The sequence below is a fragment of the Mytilus trossulus genome, chromosome 14 (assembly GCF_036588685.1).
Source record: "Mytilus trossulus isolate FHL-02 chromosome 14, PNRI_Mtr1.1.1.hap1, whole genome shotgun sequence".
Lineage (NCBI taxonomy): Eukaryota > Metazoa > Mollusca > Bivalvia > Mytilida > Mytilidae > Mytilus > Mytilus trossulus.
The window spans coordinates 17,783,115-17,805,768 of NC_086386.1; the positions used below are offsets into that span (position 1 = coordinate 17,783,115).

General features: G+C 31.3%; 1 protein-coding gene across 1 annotated transcript in view; it reads left to right on the forward strand.

The window, feature by feature from the left end:
- LOC134697014 (E3 ubiquitin-protein ligase HERC2-like) overlaps window positions 1-22,654 on the forward strand; it is a 104,691-nt gene that overhangs the window by 22,553 nt on the left and 59,484 nt on the right. Inside the window, exons 4-19 of the mRNA XM_063559022.1 lie at window positions 4,961-5,164; window positions 5,503-5,722; window positions 6,023-6,283; window positions 6,911-7,196; window positions 7,574-7,735; window positions 8,101-8,304; window positions 8,650-8,801; window positions 9,141-9,400; window positions 11,991-12,162; window positions 12,544-12,817; window positions 14,702-14,902; window positions 15,292-15,520; window positions 16,179-16,321; window positions 16,620-16,774; window positions 17,175-17,350; window positions 17,737-17,892. Coding sequence (XP_063415092.1) covers window positions 4,961-5,164; window positions 5,503-5,722; window positions 6,023-6,283; window positions 6,911-7,196; window positions 7,574-7,735; window positions 8,101-8,304; window positions 8,650-8,801; window positions 9,141-9,400; window positions 11,991-12,162; window positions 12,544-12,817; window positions 14,702-14,902; window positions 15,292-15,520; window positions 16,179-16,321; window positions 16,620-16,774; window positions 17,175-17,350; window positions 17,737-17,892 — 3,255 coding nt within the window. The remainder of the gene's footprint in view (window positions 1-4,960; window positions 5,165-5,502; window positions 5,723-6,022; window positions 6,284-6,910; window positions 7,197-7,573; window positions 7,736-8,100; window positions 8,305-8,649; window positions 8,802-9,140; window positions 9,401-11,990; window positions 12,163-12,543; window positions 12,818-14,701; window positions 14,903-15,291; window positions 15,521-16,178; window positions 16,322-16,619; window positions 16,775-17,174; window positions 17,351-17,736; window positions 17,893-22,654) is intronic.

The following is a 22,654-nucleotide window of genomic DNA, read 5'->3' on the forward strand; positions in this document are numbered from 1 at the left end:
TTTGAGGTTATAAAATGGGTTGTGTGCACTGATGGATGTGAAGAAAAAATTACCAATTTGGGGATGAATAGAAAAAAATAATAATATTACTTGATAAATTTAATTATAAGGCCACAGAATTAATTCCTGAAAAACAGCCTGTTTCCCAGATTTTGTCTCACCTGTAACAATAATCAAGGAATGAAGACATTGTTCTTCTGATTGGTCATTGTCAGCATCAACAATTGAGCTGCATCGGATAGAAATCAACTTTGGCTTATGCAAGTGCATGTATATATCTGTATATGTTAAACATATTTTTCGAACATTCAAATACACAATTACCAAATAAAAGATGAATTTTGGTTTATTTTGTAGAATTTCTTATAACAGGTCAATTTTCAAACATTTACAGACTTTCCATAGAGATTTTTTAAAACCGAAAAAGATTATGTAATTCAGTGGTTGTTGTTTGTTTATGTGTTACATTTTTGTTTTTCGTTAATTTTTGAACATAAATAAGGCCGTTAGTTTTCTTGCTTGAATTTGTTAAACATTGTCTTATCGGGGCCCTTTATAGCTGACTATATGCGGTATGGGCTTTGCTCATTGTTGAAGGCCGTAAGGTGACCTATAATTGTTGATGTTTGTGTCATTTTGGTTTTTTGTGGATAGTTGTCTCATTGGCAATCATATGATACCACATCTTCTTTTTTATATGAGATGTATTGATTTTCATATGTATATGGTTGATTTCTATATGATGCAGCTCAATTGTTTAGGTGAAGGTTTTGATTAAGTTGCAGACAGAAAAGACATGTATATTTATACAAACAGTTTATTTTAAATTATACTAAATAAAAAATGGGAACCATGTTGCATGGCAAATCTGTTTATCACTATCCTCTTTATATTTGTATATTATATATTATTTGCAATATTGCATTACTTTAAAGTTATTTTTCTATTACACTTAACTATATAAAAAAGAAGATGTGGTATGATTGCCAATGAGACAACTATCCACAAAAGACCAAAATGACACAAACATTAGCAACTATAGGTCACTGTAAAACATTGTATGCATTGTTCAAGAAGCAGGTACTGGTTTTAGCACAGTTTTTGTTTTTTGAGTCTCAGATACCATGACAGTCTTATATGCAAGTCTTTTGTGAGCTGTTACTAAAAAACATCAAAAACTTGTAAAAGTTTGTTATTAGATGTTACAGAGGCATGAGATATTTCTGTTTTAAAACAGTTCATTTTTATGTGTTTTTCTTCTTGTGCAACATGTTATTCAACATCTTTTCATGCCAACTGGTCTGAGAAATTCTTTCTCTCTCTATCTTCTCAATGAAAACAATGATTTTATAGGTTATACATACAGGATGAACCAGTAGTCATTTTCATTTAAAACTGTCCATACAAGTTTATTAACAAAATAAGGACATTTACCCTTATTCCCTGTTATGGGAGCTTCTCTACATTGAAGAATCCTTGCAGTCAATAAATTGGTAACTTGGGGACCTGATGCGAGTATGATCTTCTGCCGATATCCATTATTTGTCTTCCAAAGGAATGTTTTTGTCTTTCCCTTGACTTCTGAACCTTAAATGATTTAATGAATTGATTCTTATCCTTTACATGCATTAGCTTTTTGCCTTTTGACTGTTAACAATCAATCCACCAATATTGAAAGTTTGTATTAACAAACACCTCAATGAGACAGAAACTCAATGCCACAACAAACAAACACCAGGGTTGAGTTCAATATCGTAGCAGCTATATATGTAGTTGTTTATTCAGGTTTTACAGTCTTTTACTACAATAAAAAAAATCCTCCCAAAATGAATTAATCATTGTTAATAACATATGGCATATTAAACAAACCATAAAACTATAAGTTACCCTTCTATTTATACTTTCTAAGTTAATTGAATCCTACTCCCAGATTATTAAGTTTGTATGTCTATGTCTATTCATCTGATTCATTACATGCTTTTTTCTTGAAATGCATGTGTTTTCGTTTGATGGATTGATCCTTAAAAGCAAATGAAGCTCAGTTAGATTTTTTATTGCTGCAATACTAAGTGCATGTGTACTCTTTTATCGGTTCAATTTGACATGTTGGAAACATAAATTACTAGGTTTTAAGCTTCCATAGCTACCTTTTCATATAAAGATTCTATGAGCAGGTTCACAATACCTCTCAGTTATGAAATCCTTACGATTTCAGATTCTGTCAAGGGTCATGGTCACAATAACAAAAGTTTTTAGGTACAGAACATCCAAATGATAGAACTAAACTACTCTTTCTTTTGTCATTGTCATTGATCATGGTCATAGGGTTGCACAACTGGTTGAAAATTGTTTGACACAATAAAATATATATATTTATTCATTAACCTTGTATAAAAGTTAATAGTAAAGGGCCATTGTCAAAGAATGAACCAATTTAGTTAAAAGTTAGACGTTGCAATGTCAATTTATATAAGCTTTGCTTCAATTTATTGTTTCTTTGTTAAATTTATTTGAGCCAATAAAATGTTGCAAAACGTGCCAAAACAATTGAACTGTTGTCAAGTTTTTGTGCTGTAGGTTATCAGTACTGTACTTGCACTCAAGATTTCAAAAGTCAGAACAATAATAGTTCTAGAATAGGAAAATAGGAAAATACACATGCTCATGACATAAGTCATAATGACAGTAACAGTTCAGGAAGATTTAGAAAAGACACAGTTATGTACAGCAAATGTTGTTTGTAATTATGAAAATGAAGGCATCATGGTTATTGTAATAGAATACAGTCATTGATAATGATGATGGATGGGTCAGTTCAGCATTTATTTAGCCATATGTTTAAACCATCATGTTGAATTACAATGGTACTGAAGTTTATAAGGGTCAGCCAGAAGTCAGACCACTCAGACAATGTATGACCAGAAGTGTTTACTGTATTGGCTCAGAGTTTTCCTGACATTAACACTCATAATGAGATGGTAATATAAACTAGTATGGTGAGAAGTGAACAATCTCACAAAAAAGCAATATGAGAGTTTGATATCAAGCAACTGTAGTAAAAATGTGGAAGTTTGCTTATTAAATTTATGGTTGTAAAATTTATCCTAGCATTACAATACATTGTATATATAGTGACTTCCCCACTGCAGCAAGTTTGTTAGGACATTTCTCCACTGAGACAGTTAGATTTTATTTTTAAAGCATGAGTCTTACAGAGATTTTTAGATATGTAAAATTTAACTGTTGCGAGTGGTGGAATCTTTAATGAATTTTATCCTTCCTTTTCAAATATTTGCAGAAATTTGTGTTCTTTATATGTGATGTCATCATACATGGTCACCTTTTTTCATAATATCATAATAGGAAATTAAGAAGAATCCAAGAAAATTTATATTCATAATTAAATTTCGACCAATCATTTGCTGGGAACAATTATTTCATTATTGAGGGTTTTAACATTTTTCTTAAACAGATCAAGAAATGTGAAAATTATACAAAAGTTAGGGAACATTACCTAATTACGCTATTACCTATATTAGTTGTAAACATGATTGCAAAGCAATTTTAAGAATGTATAAAGCAATTATATTGCTAAATTCATTTATAGCAATAGGTTAATAATTTTTTGATGGTTCTAAAATGTGCATCAGTAAAAGGTTTACACACATTACATGTAATATGTTATGAACCTAAAATTTCAAAGCAATATAAAAACAGTATAAAGCAATAAAATTGAATTATAGCAATAGGTTAAATAATGTTTTAATGGTTGTAAAATGTCTTTCACAACAATATTTATAATGCAATTATAATTTATGACTGACTAAACGGTAATACTATGTTAAACCAAATCTTATCAAGCTATTTCTCAGAGAGGCAAAGATACCAAAGGAATATATTCAAACTCACAAGCTGTAAACAAACAGACACTCATTGCCGTGGCAAAAAAACCCAAAAAACAACATTATATGAAACATAACTTAAAAGACTGAAGACAGAGCAGGACAAATCCCATCATGAACAGTGGGACTATAACAATTGTTTGAGATTGTTGTCTTTTCCAATACCAAATTTCAATTTCTTTGAAAATTGCTTGATAGTACTCATCTTAACTTGTACATATGAGGCAGTCTTGGGGCCTCTTATTTCAAAATATGAATTTAACAATTCCTGTAGACATTATTATGATTTGGAAGGCGACACATTTACATCTCCAAAGGCCTGCAAATTTTAAATCACTGGGATGAATTTTCATTTTCAATGCACAAAATTTGAAAAAGTATTTTTTTTTTATAGGAATAAATTTTGAAATCTTCAGTAGAAGTTTCCTCGTAGTGCATATTGTATACTATCAAACATAGTATTAGTTAGTCTACTGTAACATCAACAATGTTCTATGTCATTACAGTAATGACTTATATTATTTTAAAGACATGAAACTCATTAGTAATGAAGGGATATACTATAGTCAAAACAGTATCTAGTGTTGATGATTACACTTTTAGTGTTTATCTCATTTTATTTATTACTGTTCTAAAAATAATAATTGTTATTTCTGTTCTAACTATAATAAATGTTATGCTAATTTGAGGGGAGGCATAATGTTTAAGAAAAATATCACTTTAATGGCCTTTATTTTGGAAATAGATAACAGGACACAACCGTATGAAAAAGACCCTTTTATAGCTGAGCTCTGATCAAATTTGAGATAGAACTTATATTCACTGGTTTTCAAAGTTTTTCAAACAAAGCATGTCACTAAAATGCTCTGCATCTAAACAAGATGAAGTTAGGATGAAATTTGACCAGAGATAGCCAAATTCCATAATTGTCAAAAACCTCAGCAATGACAACCATTAACTGACCATTTTGGTAAAACGTTTGCTGTTCTTTTGTTTAAAACACGATCGATACATTTCTGAAATGTTATCATTTATTTTTTTCATTTTTTTACTTTCAGGTACAACAGGCCTTTATTACTGTGGCATGAAAGTGTTATCATGTAGTTGTTGTGATGGACACTGCGGACCAAACAATGGCTGTAACTGCCCACCATGTCAAAAACTTGATAAAGAAGAGGAAGAAATTAAAAAGGAAGAGGCCAAAAGACCTAAGTTTTCCTCCTCTCAGATAATAGACTCCTGGACATGGGGACCACAACCAGGTAGGGAAATTTGTAATACCTAGAATAGATTTGAATGAATCAGCAAGTCTAAGGTATCTGCTTGAAAAAAATAATTCACCCTACAATCAGCCATTTTACTCCATTTTGCTGATAACTAATGCTACATTTGTAATTTATTCATTCAATTCAGTGAATAGATAAATATAGACATTTAAAAAATTCCGGGAGACTTCACTGAAAATAATAATGCAATAATGTCTCATAATGCCACTTCCAAACATCCAGATGTCTGTAAGGGAAACTTAACCTAAAATGGAAACTGCTTAAATTTTGTTAGTACCAGTAAAATATTTAAAAATAATCTTATTTGTTTGTAGATTCTGGTCAATTGAAGGAATGTCTAGACTCATTACTACACGAACATTTGAAGTTATGCACAGAAGCAACCTGTTCATCCTTATCAGTAACTCGCCTACAACAAAGATTGGCCGTATTGGAACGCTATTTTGTTGCCTTGGGACGTCAGACACCTATAGAAGGAAGAACACCATCAAAGAAAAGCCAGGCAAATCAAACTAACCTTAGTAAACAAAAGAGGTAATTTTACTCTTGTTTTTATCTACATTATACAACTCTGATTTCAGACAAAAGGCAATATTTCAAAGCCATTTTGACATGAAGTGAGCACCACTACCTATGACAAAGCTACCCAGAGTAAAATTGGGCATACCGTACATCAATTAGTATGAAGAAAAAGTTATGTGAAACCATTAAAGTTTTTAAAAAATGAAAGAGCTACACAATGCACTTATATAAGAAGAACTTTTGTTGATTCTTAAAATGAATAAAAAAATCATATTTATAATTAAATATTTTTATGGTCATTGTTTATTGCAGTTCCTCAAAACCAGTGGAGAAGGCTACTATTGGTTTGGCTAGAGTTGGTTCTAGAGCTGCCCTTAGCTTTGCCTTTGCATTTCTCCGCCGAGCTTGGAGATCTGGAGAAGATTCTGATCTGTGTAGTGAACTGCTGCAGGAATCATTGGAAGCTTTACAATCCCTCCCAGAGGCCACACTGTTTGAAGAAGGATCGGTATCTGGAGTCTGGATAGAAGTTGTGGAGAGAGCTACTAAATTCTTGCACTCAGTTGTTGGAGGGTAGGCTAGACACTTTCTTATATTGATAAAATCATTACATGGACAACTTAAGATTTTGTCAGCTTATTTTCTGTTGATTGAGCAGTATATGATATATGTCAAAGCAAAATGATGGTTGTAGTTCTGTCCATTATAATTCTTAAGGCTGCATTTGCTTTTCTTTGTTAAAAAGGCAAAGTTTGAAATTATGGTTGTTTTAGAAAAAATTTTTGTTCCAGCAATTTTGTGAAATTTTGTCTATTTCTGAATGTCCATCTGATATTTCAAAAATAGATCTTTTTATAGTGAACCTCTTATATGATGGTATTTTGCAAATAAATTGACCTTTATATTACCAGATAATCATAATTGTTAGATATGTAAGGGACGACATCAAAAGATCGATGTAAATAAAAAACTTAAATCAAATAGTTTGGAGGTGAGGGGGTCAACATTGCTGCAAGTTTTGTTTATCCAAAATCGATTTTACATATATCCATATAGGTAAATCAATTTTTCCCAAATTAAGTTAAGAGTGGGGTGGGGGGGTCAGTGAAAAAACTATGTGAATTAAGTTTTTTATCCTTCATTGAACTTTTGATGTCGTCCCTAAGAAAGATGATATATTTTAATGTATTTATTTTACAGAGACCTAAATGGAAGTGCTAGTTCCAAAGGATCCAGTAAAATCCCTGTTCAAGACCAGCAAATAGCATTATCTTTACTATTAGAACTTTCTATACAACGAGGATCTCTAAGTTCTGTCCTGGGCTCAGTTCTTCTACTCCTGAACTTGTGGAACAATAGTCATCATGAGTTTGATAACCGTGTTAGTTGTAGTCTGAACTGTGCTCCATTGATACCAATACTCAAACGCTATGAGAAAATCCACAGTGCTAAAACAAGAACAACAGAAGTACACAAGTGGTGTGAGGTAGGGCAATAAAACAATGCATTGAGATGCAATTAAGATGTTAAGATTAAATTCTGTATACATGTACATGTTTTTGAAAGTTATCAATTTAAAGGGAAAACGCAATTTACCACTTCTTGACGATTCATTACTTTCATTCATAGATCTTTATTACACATATTAGATTAATCAAGAAAATCTGAAATTCTTCCCTGTTTTTAACTCACCTGACCCAAGGGCACATAGACCAAGGTGAGCGACACATTTATACATCTTCTCAAAAACAATGTTAAAATTACCATAGAACAATGTAGTAATTTGTGGTTTGGTTAATCAATTTATAGTAAAACATCAAGATACAAAATGTATGACAATGTATTCTATAATTATTTTCTCAGAATGAAGTATATGGAATTAGTCCCACAGAATGTTTCTTGCGTTACCTCACATATCCAGAAGATTACAACGTCCCTGTAGACTTACGACAATGTGCTGTTGTCATTATGTCACACTTAGATAGACTTTGTCAACCTTATTTACCACCAAGTCATTCACAAAAGGTTAGTTTTGACTTTTACAGTTTTATTTGAGTATTTTTATAAGAGATTTAATAATAATTTAATAGGGTTTTGGATATAGAAAGTTACAAAGCAGTCACAAGAAAACCCTAAGGCTGGGACCAAATCACTTAATTTCAAAATAATTCAAGATTTACCTGTTTGGTCACATTACAAAATTCTCTAGCTATATCCCACAAAATATAAAATTCAAACTGGAAACACTTGTCATATGATTTTAATAATTCAACAAACCTTTTTTAGTGAACCTTTTGTTTGCTATATGATTTTGAAATGATAACATTGAAAGTGTTGAAGATATTCTAAACATGATTTTAATTCAATTTTTATTTCATAATTTTTTTTAGTCCACCAGAAGTAGTTTGAGCCAGGAAGTAATTGGCTGGGGATGGTTATCATGGTTAGGTGGTAGCAGTGGTCAGGGGCCACATATATTAGAATTTTTCAATGATGTAGGTGGCGTATCAGAAGTTGCCTGTGCAGAGAGATGTATGTTGGTTCTGGCTAAGAATGGAAAAGTTTTCATGATGTACTATTCAGCAGATACAGCAGTATGTATATATTTTTCTAGCTATGTTATTGGCTTCTTGATGTAATAGTAGTTTCATCATGAACTTTTAAAAAATCTGAAACTATGACCAAATGTTTCCAAACTTTACCTGACTGTTGGTTAAAATGGAACATAAGTAAATATTCAGATTTGGCTTATATCTCTGAAATCAAAACAATTAGAACATTAGAGCAAAAATGACAAAACTTGAATTATGTTCATGATTTCGAAGTGATGTCAGCAGGTTATGATAGAAAAACAGTTATTTGTTTGCCTATTATAGCTCTCATTGTCAAAGAACATTTGCAATGATTATTTTGTCATCTTTAAATGTATTATATTTCAGTCTCTCCAGTTAGTGACAGGATTTGGTGACAGACAGGTAGTAAAGATAGCCACCCACCCTGATGGTAGACATTACTTAGCCTTAACCAGTGATGGAGAGGTGTTCTCCTGGGGAAATGGGGATGGAGGAAGACTAGGACATGGAGATTCAATGTATGATTAACAAAACAGTTGTTGATATTAATGATATTGTGTTAATGTTTTCTCTTTCCATGCAGTATATCCAAAAAGGTTTACGCGCGATAAGAATTGCTAAATTTTAATCATGATTAGTTTTGTAACAAAAAGATATCTCAATTTTGTTCTTTATTAAATCTGGAGTTTATGTAATGTATGAAAGCATCAATATGAAAAAGGGCGTAAAGAAAACAACCAATATAGTCTTATGTGAACTTTGCCTGTGTGAGCTGCTATTTTATAGGTTACTCAATTGCATAATTTTATTATCTAGAAATTTACAAATATCTTTATATTCTGACTTATACTTTCCAGAACAAGAGAGGAACCAACTTTAATCACTGCACTATCAGGGAAACAAGTTTCATATATTTCCTGTGGAAGTACCTACAGTGCTGCTATCACAGGAAGTGGAGAATTATATACATGGGGGCGTGGCAACTATGGAAGATTGGGACATGGAGCTAGTGATGATGTTAGTGAACCAACTATTGTGAAAGCTTTGAAAGGACATAGAATTGTAGATATTGCTTGTGGCAGTGGAGATGCTCATTCAATAGCTGTGTCAGACACAGGTCAGTGGTATTGATAGATTTTCATTTTGATAGAAATGAACTTTTTTTGGATTCTGAAGAGTTAAAAAAATGCATTTCAGTAAATACATATAAGAATTTTCTATTTTTGTTTTTTTGAAAAAGTAAAGGTTGTGGGCAGGGATGGGGTAATTGAAAATGTAATGGTAATTAAGTGTAATGCATTACAATTTTCCATGTAATTGAATGTAATGTGTAATTGAGCATTTTTTAATTACATGTAATGGTAATTTAATTAATTACATTGAAAAAAGCATGTAATGCTCAATTACTTTTGAATTACATTTCAATTACATACACTTTTATGGTGTTAAAAATAAGGATTTGTGTTTAATAATATAAATTGTAAAATATTTTTTTTCTTTTCTTTCAAATATTGATATCACATACTTTTTTAATATATGAAGTCTATAATCTATACTGAAGTTACAATGTATATTAATATTTATTTTACCTACAGATGGTTTTTTTTCTTTCAAATTATCATTTAATCATAAATTTAAAAAAATTGAGAATTGTATATTAGTGTTCAATTTAAAGAAAGATCTCTTATTAAACTAAATAGATTGATAAGTAATTAATCCCCTTGTTAAAAAAAAAAAAAAAAAAAAGTGTCACTGTGAAAAATCTTTCTTTTACAGTTCATTTAGAATTTAAAATCAGTGCACACAATCATTTTGTCAATTTAGTATACACAAAGGGATTATAGAAATAAAAATTAATAGGGGCTTATGACATTTGCGCCGATTTTGAAAATTTTCATTCTTTCATTTGCGCCGATTTATATTTTCTCCTAATTGGATTTACAGGTAAGTTACAGGTTATACTTTTACGTTTAAATTTCAAAGAATACAAAGAAAGCCACAACAAAAGATAGAATACGAACGTAAACCTACTTTTTACCAGCAACTAAAGCTGTATTTAATATAGGAGGTACAAAACCAAATTGCCTGCTATGCAAACTTGAGGACGAAAATCTTCAACATTTTCTTACTAAATATATTAAAAAAAAGATGTGGTATGATTGCCAATGAGACAACTATCTACAAAAGACCAAAAGAAATGTCCATTTCTATGCCCAATTAAATCAGCGGAAAACTAGGGAAACATTAAACCAATTAATTGTTAACTGCAGAAAACTAGTGGGTTCTACACTTCAAACGACAGTAATTTCTTAAATGCGGTTGAAACAATTTCTAGAGATTTGTGTTACATTACATCAACAGACTGAGAATAACTCATATCATCATTTTTTGTTTGATACTTTTCAGAGTTCAAAACAGTTATATCCATGTTATGATTGATAATTCATAATATTTGAACAACTGGCTAACTCAAAAAGGTCTTTAATGATAATAAAAATAAGAGTTGTCTCATTGGCACCCCTACCACATCTTCTTATATCTATTTACCTGTAATTTACCTGTGAAAAAATCGGCGCAAAGGAAAAAAATAATCGGTGCAAATGAAAGAAAAAATCGGCGCAAATGCAAAACGCCGATTAATAGCTGTAAAAACAAACAGCAATTAATCAGATTAAAATGTCCAGGGGCAATGCCACTGTTACATGTATTTTTATCTAATTAGCAAAATATTGCTAATATTTAGACATTATACATGCATTATTTGTACTAAAAATGATTTTCAATATTGTGACAAGACACTTTTTGATATTTTTAGTGTAAAAAATAATATTTATGTTTCATGTATAATATCTTTATTTATATTATGTTTAATTTAAATGACTTCATTTCTGAAATGTCAAAATACCCCTTGGTGTATTTGCAAGTTAATAGGAACCAATTCCCCATTCTTTCAATATGACAATCTTCTGATCATGGAACTTCCATGTTCTGATCAAGCAATATCTGCCACATTAGTTCGTGTCGAAAGACTATTTAGAATTGCTGTCAAAGTGTTCAGACCAGAGAGATTCAGACTAAGTGACAAAACATTAAATAGCTAATGATTATCAAATGCAACACTTAAACTATGCTTACATGAATATTTTACACATGCATTATTTATACATGTATAATATTGTTAAAAAAAAAAACATGACCAAATGTAATGTGTAATTTAATTAATTACTTTAGTAAAGTAATTGTAATTTAATTAATTACATTTCAAAAACAGTGTAATGTGTAATTGATGTAATTGATCATTTTTGCAATGTAATGTGTAATTTAATTAATTACATTCCAATGTAATTGACCCCAAGTCTGGTTGTGGGATAGAAAGTTTTAAGACTTTTAATAGTAGCTGATAAAAAGTTGTTCAATTTCATAGTTATGTGTTTAGATTTATGAACAAGACTGTAAGTTAAGGGTCTAATTCTAAAAAAAAAATGAAGCTGATTGATTGGAATAAAAATCTTTAAGGTTTATAATGAAAATAAGTGTATATCTTCTCTCTATGAAACAACTTTGCCAATTTAATTAAAATTTAAGTGAATCATAATGAGGGGGAATTGTTTGAAAGTATTTATTCTCAAATTAAGTCAGTATTTTATTTGCTAGTTAATACAGAGAAATCAGACTCTTTGTACCTTTTACTTCAACCTGAATTCCAGGTGCTGTCTACACTTGGGGAGATGGAGACTATGGTAAACTGGGTCGTGGTGGTAGTGACGGGTCTAAATCTCCTAAAATTGTTGAGAAATTAATTGGACAAGAAATCAATAAGGTCTACTGTGGAGCTCAGTTTAGTTTGGCTCAAACAAAATCTGGGGCTATATTTTCATGGTAAGTTTTTTTATAATTCATAATCACAAGTTATAAAAGTTGCCATGAACACAAGAAATTAAGAATAAGATAATATTGTTTAAAATGTATAGATTGAAGTAAAAATCCCAGTTTCCTTGATCAGAAAACAAATGTGTAATGTGAAGAAGACTAAAAGAAAATGCATTTGATGGTTATAAAAGTGAATACCATACACACAAATATAACTATAAAATGGTAATATTAGACAATTGTGAAGTCCTTACTTCATTTCAATAAACTCTATATAAATATGAAATAGTCTTTTTGTATAGAAATGCCCACATTTAGCTTAAATTCAAATTACATTTTTGATCTTGTCATTTGTAAGGATGCTTGCAACAAGAATGTTTTATATTTTAGGGGTAAGGGAGATAACTTTAGATTAGGACACGGATCAGAGGAACATGTTAGACATCCAAAACAGATAGAATCTCTAACAGGAAAGAAAGTGATTAACATTGCTATAGGATCTATGCATTGTGTGGCTATCACAGAGGATGGTGAACTTTATGGCTGGGGTAGGAATGAACATGGACAGTTAGGTGATACATCATCAAACTGTAGGTCTGTGCCTACTGTTCTGTCAGGACTAGATGGGAAAAATATCATTGGAGCTTCTTGTGGTCCAAATCAGGTATGGTGCATTTTGTTATTTTGTATTTAGTGCCAATTTTATTCACAACCTATTTACTTTGTATTATGTACAGCATAGTGCCATAAATGAGTCAACTTTTTTAATGGATGCCAAAAATAACAAAAATGTTGAATGAACTTTGAATAAAAACTAACCTCACAAAACAAGTTTTATACTTTTAATATTTTGTTATGCCACCCTTTTGAACAAGAATTTGTCTGCAACGACGTGGTAGGCTTGAATAAAGTCCCTGAATATAAAATAATGGCACTTCTAACCAGGCATGCAGTAATTCAGACTTAAGGTCTTCAACGTTACGAACCAGATAAAGTCTATTTTTTATTTTATTCTTTATCAGAAACCATACATTTTCGATTGGGCTCAAGTCTAGTGATTGTGCAGGCCAGGTAAGCTGCGGTATCTCGTTTTGCCTTTTCCATTCTTCTACAACCCTTGACTGATGACAGGGTGCATTATCATCTTGAAAAAGATAAGGTTCATTGCCAAAATGTTTGGTTACAACTTATCATCCAGTGTTTCTATATACTTGACAGAGTTCATATTACCATTTATCATAGCTAAAGTACCAACTCCATAATATGTTATACATCCCAAGACCATAATTTTAAGATTGGTGGAAGGTCGCTGTGCAACATATCCCAGACATTCAGGTCTCCAAATTTCATTTGACTTCCTCCAATCTTTAAGTGTTCCGTCAGGTTTGATCACCATCATCATCTCATCTGTAAATATAACTTTTTTCCACTGATTGTTCACAGTCCAATGAAGTTTACTCCTGCAATAAACCACTCTTTTCTTTTGATTAACAACCCTGATGCCAATTTTCTTCCGAACAGATCGTCTGGTGTACCCTAGTTCATGCAATTTTCGTTGAACAGTTCGTCTAGACACTTTAGCAGGTGTGCGAGTGTTAAATTCCTGGGTGATATCCTTGAGGCTTGAACGGCGAGACGTTTTCACAATCTATGACAGAGTGTTTTCTGCACGTTTGGTGACAGTTTTTCTCCTTCCGCTTCGAGAAACATTTTCGGTATTTCCACGCACCCGCCAACGCTTCAAAAGCCTGGAAATTGTGGATTTAGCTATTCCTAAGCTTTTCGCAACACTGCTTGCTCGATGACCACTTTCAATTAAACTTATGATAGCCTTTTTGATGTCGTCTGACAATTCTTTCCCGTGCTTCGCCATTTTTGTTGATATCAACAATGGCTAAACTTCGCTACGATTCCGGTTTAAAAATCCGTATTTAAAAAGATTAGTTTGAGTAATTCCCCTTTGAACACATGTTATTGATTTTACGTTACACAACATCGATAATGACGTTCTAAAAAGTCGGACAACGAAAATCATCACCAATCGCCATTAAAAAAGTTGACTCATTTATGGCACTATGCAGTAGTTGTATGCATTATTGGTATATCATCAACCACTTGGTAAATCAAAGGCCTTTCATTTAAAGATTTGGAACAGGAATGACAGCAGCACAGTATGGTCATATCCAAAATACCTGTATATATTTACTTCTGCATACTGTGGATTCATTATAATTCGTTGGATACTAATTTTCATGTATTTCGTGGGTACAGGAGAACCACGATTTTAAATATTCAACGAATTACAAATTTTCTAAAGGTGAGAATACAGACTTTGCCGAAACCACGAAATTAAACATCCACGAACATGCAAGCTTTCCTCATTCAACGAAAATTGATACCCACGAAAATAAATGAATCCACAGTAGTAATTTTTTGTTGTCAGATTTTTTCAGGATCATAGAATTTGATTCACATTGAAAATAAATCAATCCACTGTCATGACTGTATATCAACTTGATATTTAATTTATTTATTTATTTTTTGACAGACCTTTGCCTGGTCCTCTGGTGGACAATGTATGATCAGTGGCAGGATTCCATTTGTTGTTGACATCTGTAAGTCAGCATTTGAACAGCTTGATGAGTTATTGTCTGATGTGTGTGAAGGAATGGATGGTCGATCTGACTGGCCACCACCTCAAGATAAAGAATGTATAGCTGTAGCTGGTCTAAATCTACTCAATTTACAGGTAAGTTTACACCTGTTCATAGGCATGAAGGTAATTAACCTAGCTACAAGAGGACTAAAAGGAAAGGGATGATAGTAGAGCTGACTGTCTTCCACATCATGATTTAGAATGGAAAATTATATTGCATTAATCTAGCTTATAGTAAAGTCAGCTTTTAGTCAGAATAATGTGTCTGGGTGAGGTGACATGTCTTCATGCAAACTGTTACCTTGTGAACTAGCTCATTAAAAATCGAGCTCAGCATGTTGGTCTAGTACAAATGCATTATAAATGTCTAATAAGTAAGATATGTAGGAAAATAAGAACTCCTGTTCAAATTACCGATATCTCTAATATGAAATTGAAAAAATTATTGGAGATTCAATAATGTATTTTGTATCCACTTTCAGCTCCATGCTGCCATATCACAAACTGAGTTCTTAGATTCTCTTGGGTTAGGAATAGGTAGTCCTTTAGTAACCAGCCTAAAACAGAGAGTTGTCTCCCTTGCAAGCAATCAAGGAGTCATCAGTACAGTACAGTCAGCTGCCCAGAATGCTCTACAGAGTGGGTGGTCCATCCTTTTACCAACAGCAGAAGAAAGAGCAAGGGCTTTGTCATCACTTCTGTCAGCAGGAGGTAAACCATATTTTTTTATGACATCACAAACTTATTTAACAAGAAAGGTTTTCTTTGTAAGAAACATGCACTAATAATTTAATTTTAGATGTAACACGTCTTCTGATTGGCTGACATTATCAGACCATAGACATAATTTAGTCATATGACTGTGATGTCATCAATGTTTTTTCAAGGTTTTCTACGGTTTAAAATGGAATTTAGAATTAAATTATAAGAAATGACTGAATTTTTTTTTCTGTCTATTCGAAATAACATAAAAAATGTGATGCACACTGTTAAATAACGCGCTAAGGGCGTTATTCAGTGTGTACCCAATTTTTTATGTTATTTCTTCATTGACAGAAAAAATATTACAGTCATTCCTTAAGTATTTTGCAAGAAAATCATAGATCTACATATCCTGTTCAAAGATGTAAACACAAAAGATGATGTATCAGGAAAGTTTCATCCAATTACTACTTCATAGTGTTCTCTTCAAGAAATCAGACTTCCTCCACTACTAGAAACTGGCCACCATGAAATAGCAAAGTCTGCTGAAATTGATGTTTAACACCAACAATCAGCTAATCAACTGTATGTAATGCAAAAGAAGGGATATGGTGTGTAATGTACATGTAGAGATTTTACTGTTAAAGAACAATTTGTGTAATTTCAGTACATCGTGACTGTACAGCAATGAGTCCAGGACAGAGATTTATGACAGATTTATTAGTTGGTAGTTTGATGTCAGATGGGGGATTAGAATCAGCTTTGTATGCAGCCATTAGGAAAGAAGCTCAAGGACTTGAAGACAAAAAGGTATTAAGAATGACAGAAACTTTTTTAATTTTCAAAATTGGAATTTGAGTTCCAAAAGGGACTTTAAATCTATAAAAAGAATTTCCTAATTAGTATCAAACAGCTAACCTTTTAAAGCTTGGAGAGCCATATATGCATTGTAGTCCAAAATTTGTCCCCACACATGCAAGGTGTTACAATCTGACAGAACAATGACTGTAGAGCCTCTTATTTCTTATCCTTTTGTAATGTGTTGCCTAACAGTCAGGTTCTATTTTAGAGGAGATGTTTCATATATTTTCTTGTAATAACCTTTCAGGACAGAGAAAAAGATTGTGTGAAAGATAAAGATAAAGAAAGTGACAAGAAAGCTGAGACCACTAAAGCAGATCTGTTGGAACCTAACCCTGAGAGAGACAGTGATGAAGGAGGCTCTACCATTCCGTTGTTACAACTCATACAACAGCTCTTAAGGTTTGCTAGTACCAATATACTTATTATTGATAAAAAAAATTCTCCTTTTAAATAGGGAGAAACTTGTGGGATAGATTTTTTGCAAATAATGTAACAGGGGTATAGTAGCTATGAAGCTTTCTAGTATAAAAAAAGTTCTCTTTTCTGACTTTTTTGCCCTACTGCTTTACAGTGGACTGGCTTGAAATGTTTTAGGTTGCTATTGTCTAAGTAATCCCTGGAAAATTAGTTGGTTTGAATTCATTTTGCTATTTTTATGATCTCACTGATAGCTGAATAGAACCATAATGTAGAGTAGGCCAAAGGTAAGTAGTGTCTGATAGGATGTTTTACAAAGCATGATTCATGATCATTTTACAGCATATGGATTTGAGTGTATAGCAAAATTATTATTTTTCAGAAATTCTTCAACCCATACCTCCTCTAGATTGTACAATATCTCAGGTGAGAACATTCTGAAGGTTGATGAGATGGACCTGACAGAGACCAGTCCTTCCCTAGATCTTCTCCTACAGGTCCAAAGACTTATTGTTTCACACATCTATCCACATGATGATTCTGCTGCTTCAGAAAAAGGTATTTTTAATTTTTCATATGAATAATTGCAAAATGCCTCTTTTGTACATTTTCATACAACTTTTCCTTATGTCTTCACTAAAGACTGTTCTGTAATTTGAATATGAATAAAATTAGATGTTGTTATATATCAATATTTCAAAATTCAATTTTTCAAAGTATAATATTTTCTAAATTCTATATATTCAATTCAAATTCTTAGATTTAATTGGAAAATTGCTGAGAAATTGTATGTCTGATATCCATAGATAATGCTGTATTTGTTGTTTTCAGAACTTGAGTTACAGGGAGCAGGTGTTTTCTTGAGAAAGTGAATTTATTATTTTCAGAACTTGAGTTACAGGGACCATGTGTTTTTATTAAGGAAGTGAATTTATTATTTTCAGAACTTGAGTTACAGGGAGCAGGAGTTTTATTGAGAAAGTATGTCACCTTACTGTGTAACCATGTATCAGACATTCTTCCTATAGCTGCCAGCCTAGCCACTACCGGTACAAAGCATTTCTCTATTGTGTCAAAGATCATACAGAAAGATGTGACAGGTGAATATGTTGCAAGGACTATTGCTACCAGCATAGCCACAACCCTAGTTGAAAAAGTGTCTTTCATAAGAAATACCCTCATTTTCTAGAAGTACCCTTTTGTTCCTGTTGACCTACCTTGCAAAATATACCTATTGTATTTTAAATAGTTAATTTGCTTTCTTCCTGAAAATGGTTAAAATATTTGCCACTGAAGCATTGACAGAAAGGTGTTTTCATTGAAATAAACTCATTGTAGTTTGTGTCATGACTAACCTGTCCTATACATAATAATAAAACTAAATTCATTGAAGTCATAGAAAAACAGCTTCAACTGATCTTTATTTGTTGTTAATGATTTAAAAAATAATATATTAAGATAGAAATATATGTAAGCAGCCAGTAAGGTGAATACAAAAATTGGACATTTAATTTCCTGAAGTATCTTACTGTATGATTTATTTAAATTTCGGAGAAAAACTAAAACAGTCAAAATTGCAAGATGAATTTTTGGATATGTAGGAAATTTTGCATACAAGTACATATAATGCAATCAAAAATAAGATTTTAATATTTTAATTTTTATTGAACCTCTCCCATTACAATATTTGAAAAAACAAAGACTTCACAAAAATTTCTTAATTTAAAATATTCAAAAAAGTAACAAGCCTGGTAAAACATATTTATTTTTACTCATTATCTATTTATGAAATTGAATTGATTTCAATATCAATAAATATGAGAAGTATTTACAAAATAATAGATTTCTGATGATGTTAGATAACAAATTGACATTGTAATTCTTATCAAATGCAATGAATACAAATATTCTTTCAATTCCATAACAAAAATCAAGTCAATAAATCAGGATCAGTGATGGAAGTTAGAAATAACACTGAATTCCTTAATTTTATCTGAAATCACTATGTAAAAATTATAATAAGTAATAGAATATTTCAATAAATTTTGATAAAAGAGATGAATGTCCTTTTAACAATTTTCACAACGAATCCTGTATTCATATCACTCATGCACAAATGGCCTCTTTGATTTTTTCCCAAAAAATCACATTGCCATGTTCATCATTCTGGTATTGAATATATGACTGTTTACTAATATGTTCACATAAAATTAATGGTAATTGATTAGGTAGCACCTTCTCACGAAAAACTAGAAACACAATATTCTTTCTGTTTCTGAAATTTATACTTTCCATTCTCGCCAATTTGAATTCAAACATGCAAAAGTCAGATTCAATAAAAGATTTGGATATGATACAGATTGTCTTTCGGCTGTTTTGGATAGCATAAACAATAATATTTGTTATATCATGCCCTGGGGTGAAGTCTCTCTCATGTATGCAGAGTTTTAATTTTTTGTCATATTCTAAATTCTGGATGCAGTCTTGAATTACAAAGTATCTGTCTTCTTCTGAATAAGATATGAATGCATCATAGATATATTCACCATCTTCCATCAACACTTAAGTAGTATATTTTAGTTTTGCTAAATAGAATAAATAACGTATTTTCCATCTTTGTTTATAAATAACTGCTGCTAATAATACTGCTATAAAACAAACTACAGCTAATGATACACTAATCATAATCACATAATACTGATTTAATTTTATTTTTGACTTGTCGATACAATCTAGCTGAAGTTGAAGTGTTGTTTTATTAAGTAAAGTTGAAATTGACATGGTTTGATTCAGATAGATACATTTGTATTGATGATAGCTTACAAAATTGTCACACCTTTGCCGTAACCACTTCAGGAAAGGAAATGTATAACAGCCACAATGGAGAGGGTTGTTGCTTAAATCAATTCTCATTCCTTTGTTTTTCTTAAGAATACTATCTACATTTTGCATTGATACATCATTTAAAAATGATATTGAATTTTTTGATAAATTTAAAAACTGAAGTTCTAGTAACCCTGACACATTAAATGTAATACCTTTCAGAAAATTAAGACTAAGGTCAATTGTATGGAGGTGTGGGTGACTACTAAATATTGAAGGATGAAGTTTGTAAATTGTGTTGTTGGACAGAGACATATACTCAAGTCTACTTTCATTTATATTCACAAAGCATATTTCAAGGTTATTTCCAAGTTTATTATCGTTCAAGATTGCAGAAGTAAGAGATGGGACATGTGTTAATTTTATTTTGTGCAAGATGTTTAATGATAAATCAATTTCAATTAGTTTGATTAATGGTTGAAATGTATTATTATATACTTGCATGAAGCTATTGCCCTTTAGTTTGAGATAATGAAGGTTGGGAAGTCCTACAAAGGTTCCTGTAGTTAATACCCACAATTTGTTGAAGGACAAATCCAATCTTGTAAGATTTGTTAAATGTTTAAAAGTGTTATTTGGTATCCATTTGATAAAATTGTTGTGAAGTTTGAGCTTTTGAAGGTTATTAAGTCCAATAAATGTTTCCTTATGTATTACACTTATACTATTGAAATGTTCCTGTAGTTAATACCCACAATTTGTTGAAGGACAAATCCAATCTTGTAAGATTTGTTAAATGTTTAAAAGTGTTATTTGGTATCCATTTGATAAAATTGTTGTGAAGTTTGAGCTTTTGAAGGTTATTAAGTCCAATAAATGTTTCCTTATGTATTACACTTATACTATTGAAATGTAACTGGAGAACTTTGAGATTGGTCAGATGTTTAAAGGTACTACTTGGAAGTTGACTTATTACATTATCATTGAGTTTCACTTTCATCAACTTTCCTAATCCTGTAAACATTTTTTCACTGATAAAGGATAAAGTATTATGTGATAGATCTAGCTCATATAAAGCAATTAGATGTTCAAATGCATGATCAATAATTGTATTGATGACATTTTCATTGAGTTGAAGGTGCTGCAAGTTCTGTAGTCCTGTAAATATATGTTTATGTACTGACCTTAACCCACTAGTTGATAGATCTAGTACTATTAAACTAATAAGTTGTTTAAAGGCATTAATTGGTATACTCCCATCAAAATTGTTGTTGTTGAGTTTAAGGAACTTTAATGTTTTACAACCAGAGAAAGATTCCTCATCTATGGATTCTAAGTTGTTGAAAGAAAAATCCAGTCCTGTAAGGTTGGTGTTATGCTCAAATACATTTTTTGGTATTCTACGGATATAGTTGTGATGTAGTTTCAGATTCTGTAGATTTTTGAGACCAGCAAATGTTTGTTCATTTATTGATGCTAATCTGTTAGATGACAAGTTCAGAACTGTCAGATTTATAATATCTTCAAATACTTTATTTGGTATGAAGTATTTATGGTTAGGTGTGAAAAAGGCATACTTCTGAGAATTAAAGGCATTGTCTTGTAGTCCAATGATATAGTTGTTGTTGAGTTTTAGACGGTGCAGATGAGTAAGACGCACAAAGGTTTGTTCTTTTATCGTCAAAAGGTTGTTGTAGGATAGGTCCAGTACAGTAAGGTTAGTGACTTCTTCAAATGTATTACTGTTTATTATTCTGATTGAGTTGTTATTCATCTTGAGGTAGGACAGATTTGTTAGTCCAGAAAAAGTTTTTTTATGTATGAAAGATATACTGTTGGATGATAACTCCAATATGTTCAGATGGCTCAACTGTTCAAAGGTATTATTTGGTATTTTAACAAGGGAAATAAGATTATTATTAATCTTTAGATGTTTTATGTTTTTAAGTCCATAAAAGACATGATTATCATCTAAAGATAATTTGTTGAATGACAGATCAAGAAATGTCAAGTTAACTAAATGTAAAAATGTATTGTTTGATATTTTCTTGACATTGTTGTGAGATAAACAAAGGTTCACAGTGTTGTATGGTATATCTGGTATCTCTGTCAATTTGATACATGAACAGTTTACATATAGCTCTACATGGTTCAAAAATTGTTTACAATGGCCTTTCACACTAACTTTTAGCTGTTCAGCCTGACTGAGTTCCAAAGAGTAGCCTCCAGCCAAAACTAGACTGATCATAAGCCTCATGAATATAAATGTCTCCATTGTGTTTCTTGCACCTAAAAGAATGAGTTGAAAATAAAAAAAAGATTGCCATTTAATATAAAAAAATGCTTATTTAAAGTTATGCAAGATGATATATGTTGTAAGATACATAGCTTACTCTTTGGTATTGATTTGCTCATTGTAGAAGGCAGTACCTTGACCCATAGTTGCTTACACAGCTACTTTTGCATAGGTACTATTTCTGTACTAAAAATATGTAGTACTGGAAATTTACTTTTAATATTTAGTACTATTTCTTTCCTTTAAAATTATTGTAATATTTAGGTACTTGTATTTTACAGTACTTAATTTGATCTAAATATTTTGGTACAAAAATAATACAATATTCCATGTTTGAAAATCATAATTTTAAGAGATATGAAATAGAAAAACTTTCTAAATGCTGAAAATGTAACGGTAGTAACCAAAAAACTGTAGTACCTAAATTTCAAGTACAAATTAAGTACTGTAAAATACAGGTACCTAAATATTACAATAATTTTAAAGTAACAAAATAGTACTGAATATTAAAAGTAAATTTCCAGTACATGTACTACAAATTTTTAGTACAGAAATAGTACCTATACAAAAGTAGCTGTGTACTGCTATTGGTCTCTGGTGGATTATTGACTCGTGGCAATCATACAAAATCTTATTTTTATATGTAAAATGTTATCTGCAATAACGAAAACAAAAATGTAGACATGTGACATGGGGAACACAGGAAATAGCCTCAATGACAATAAAAAAAAAAAAATTATTTG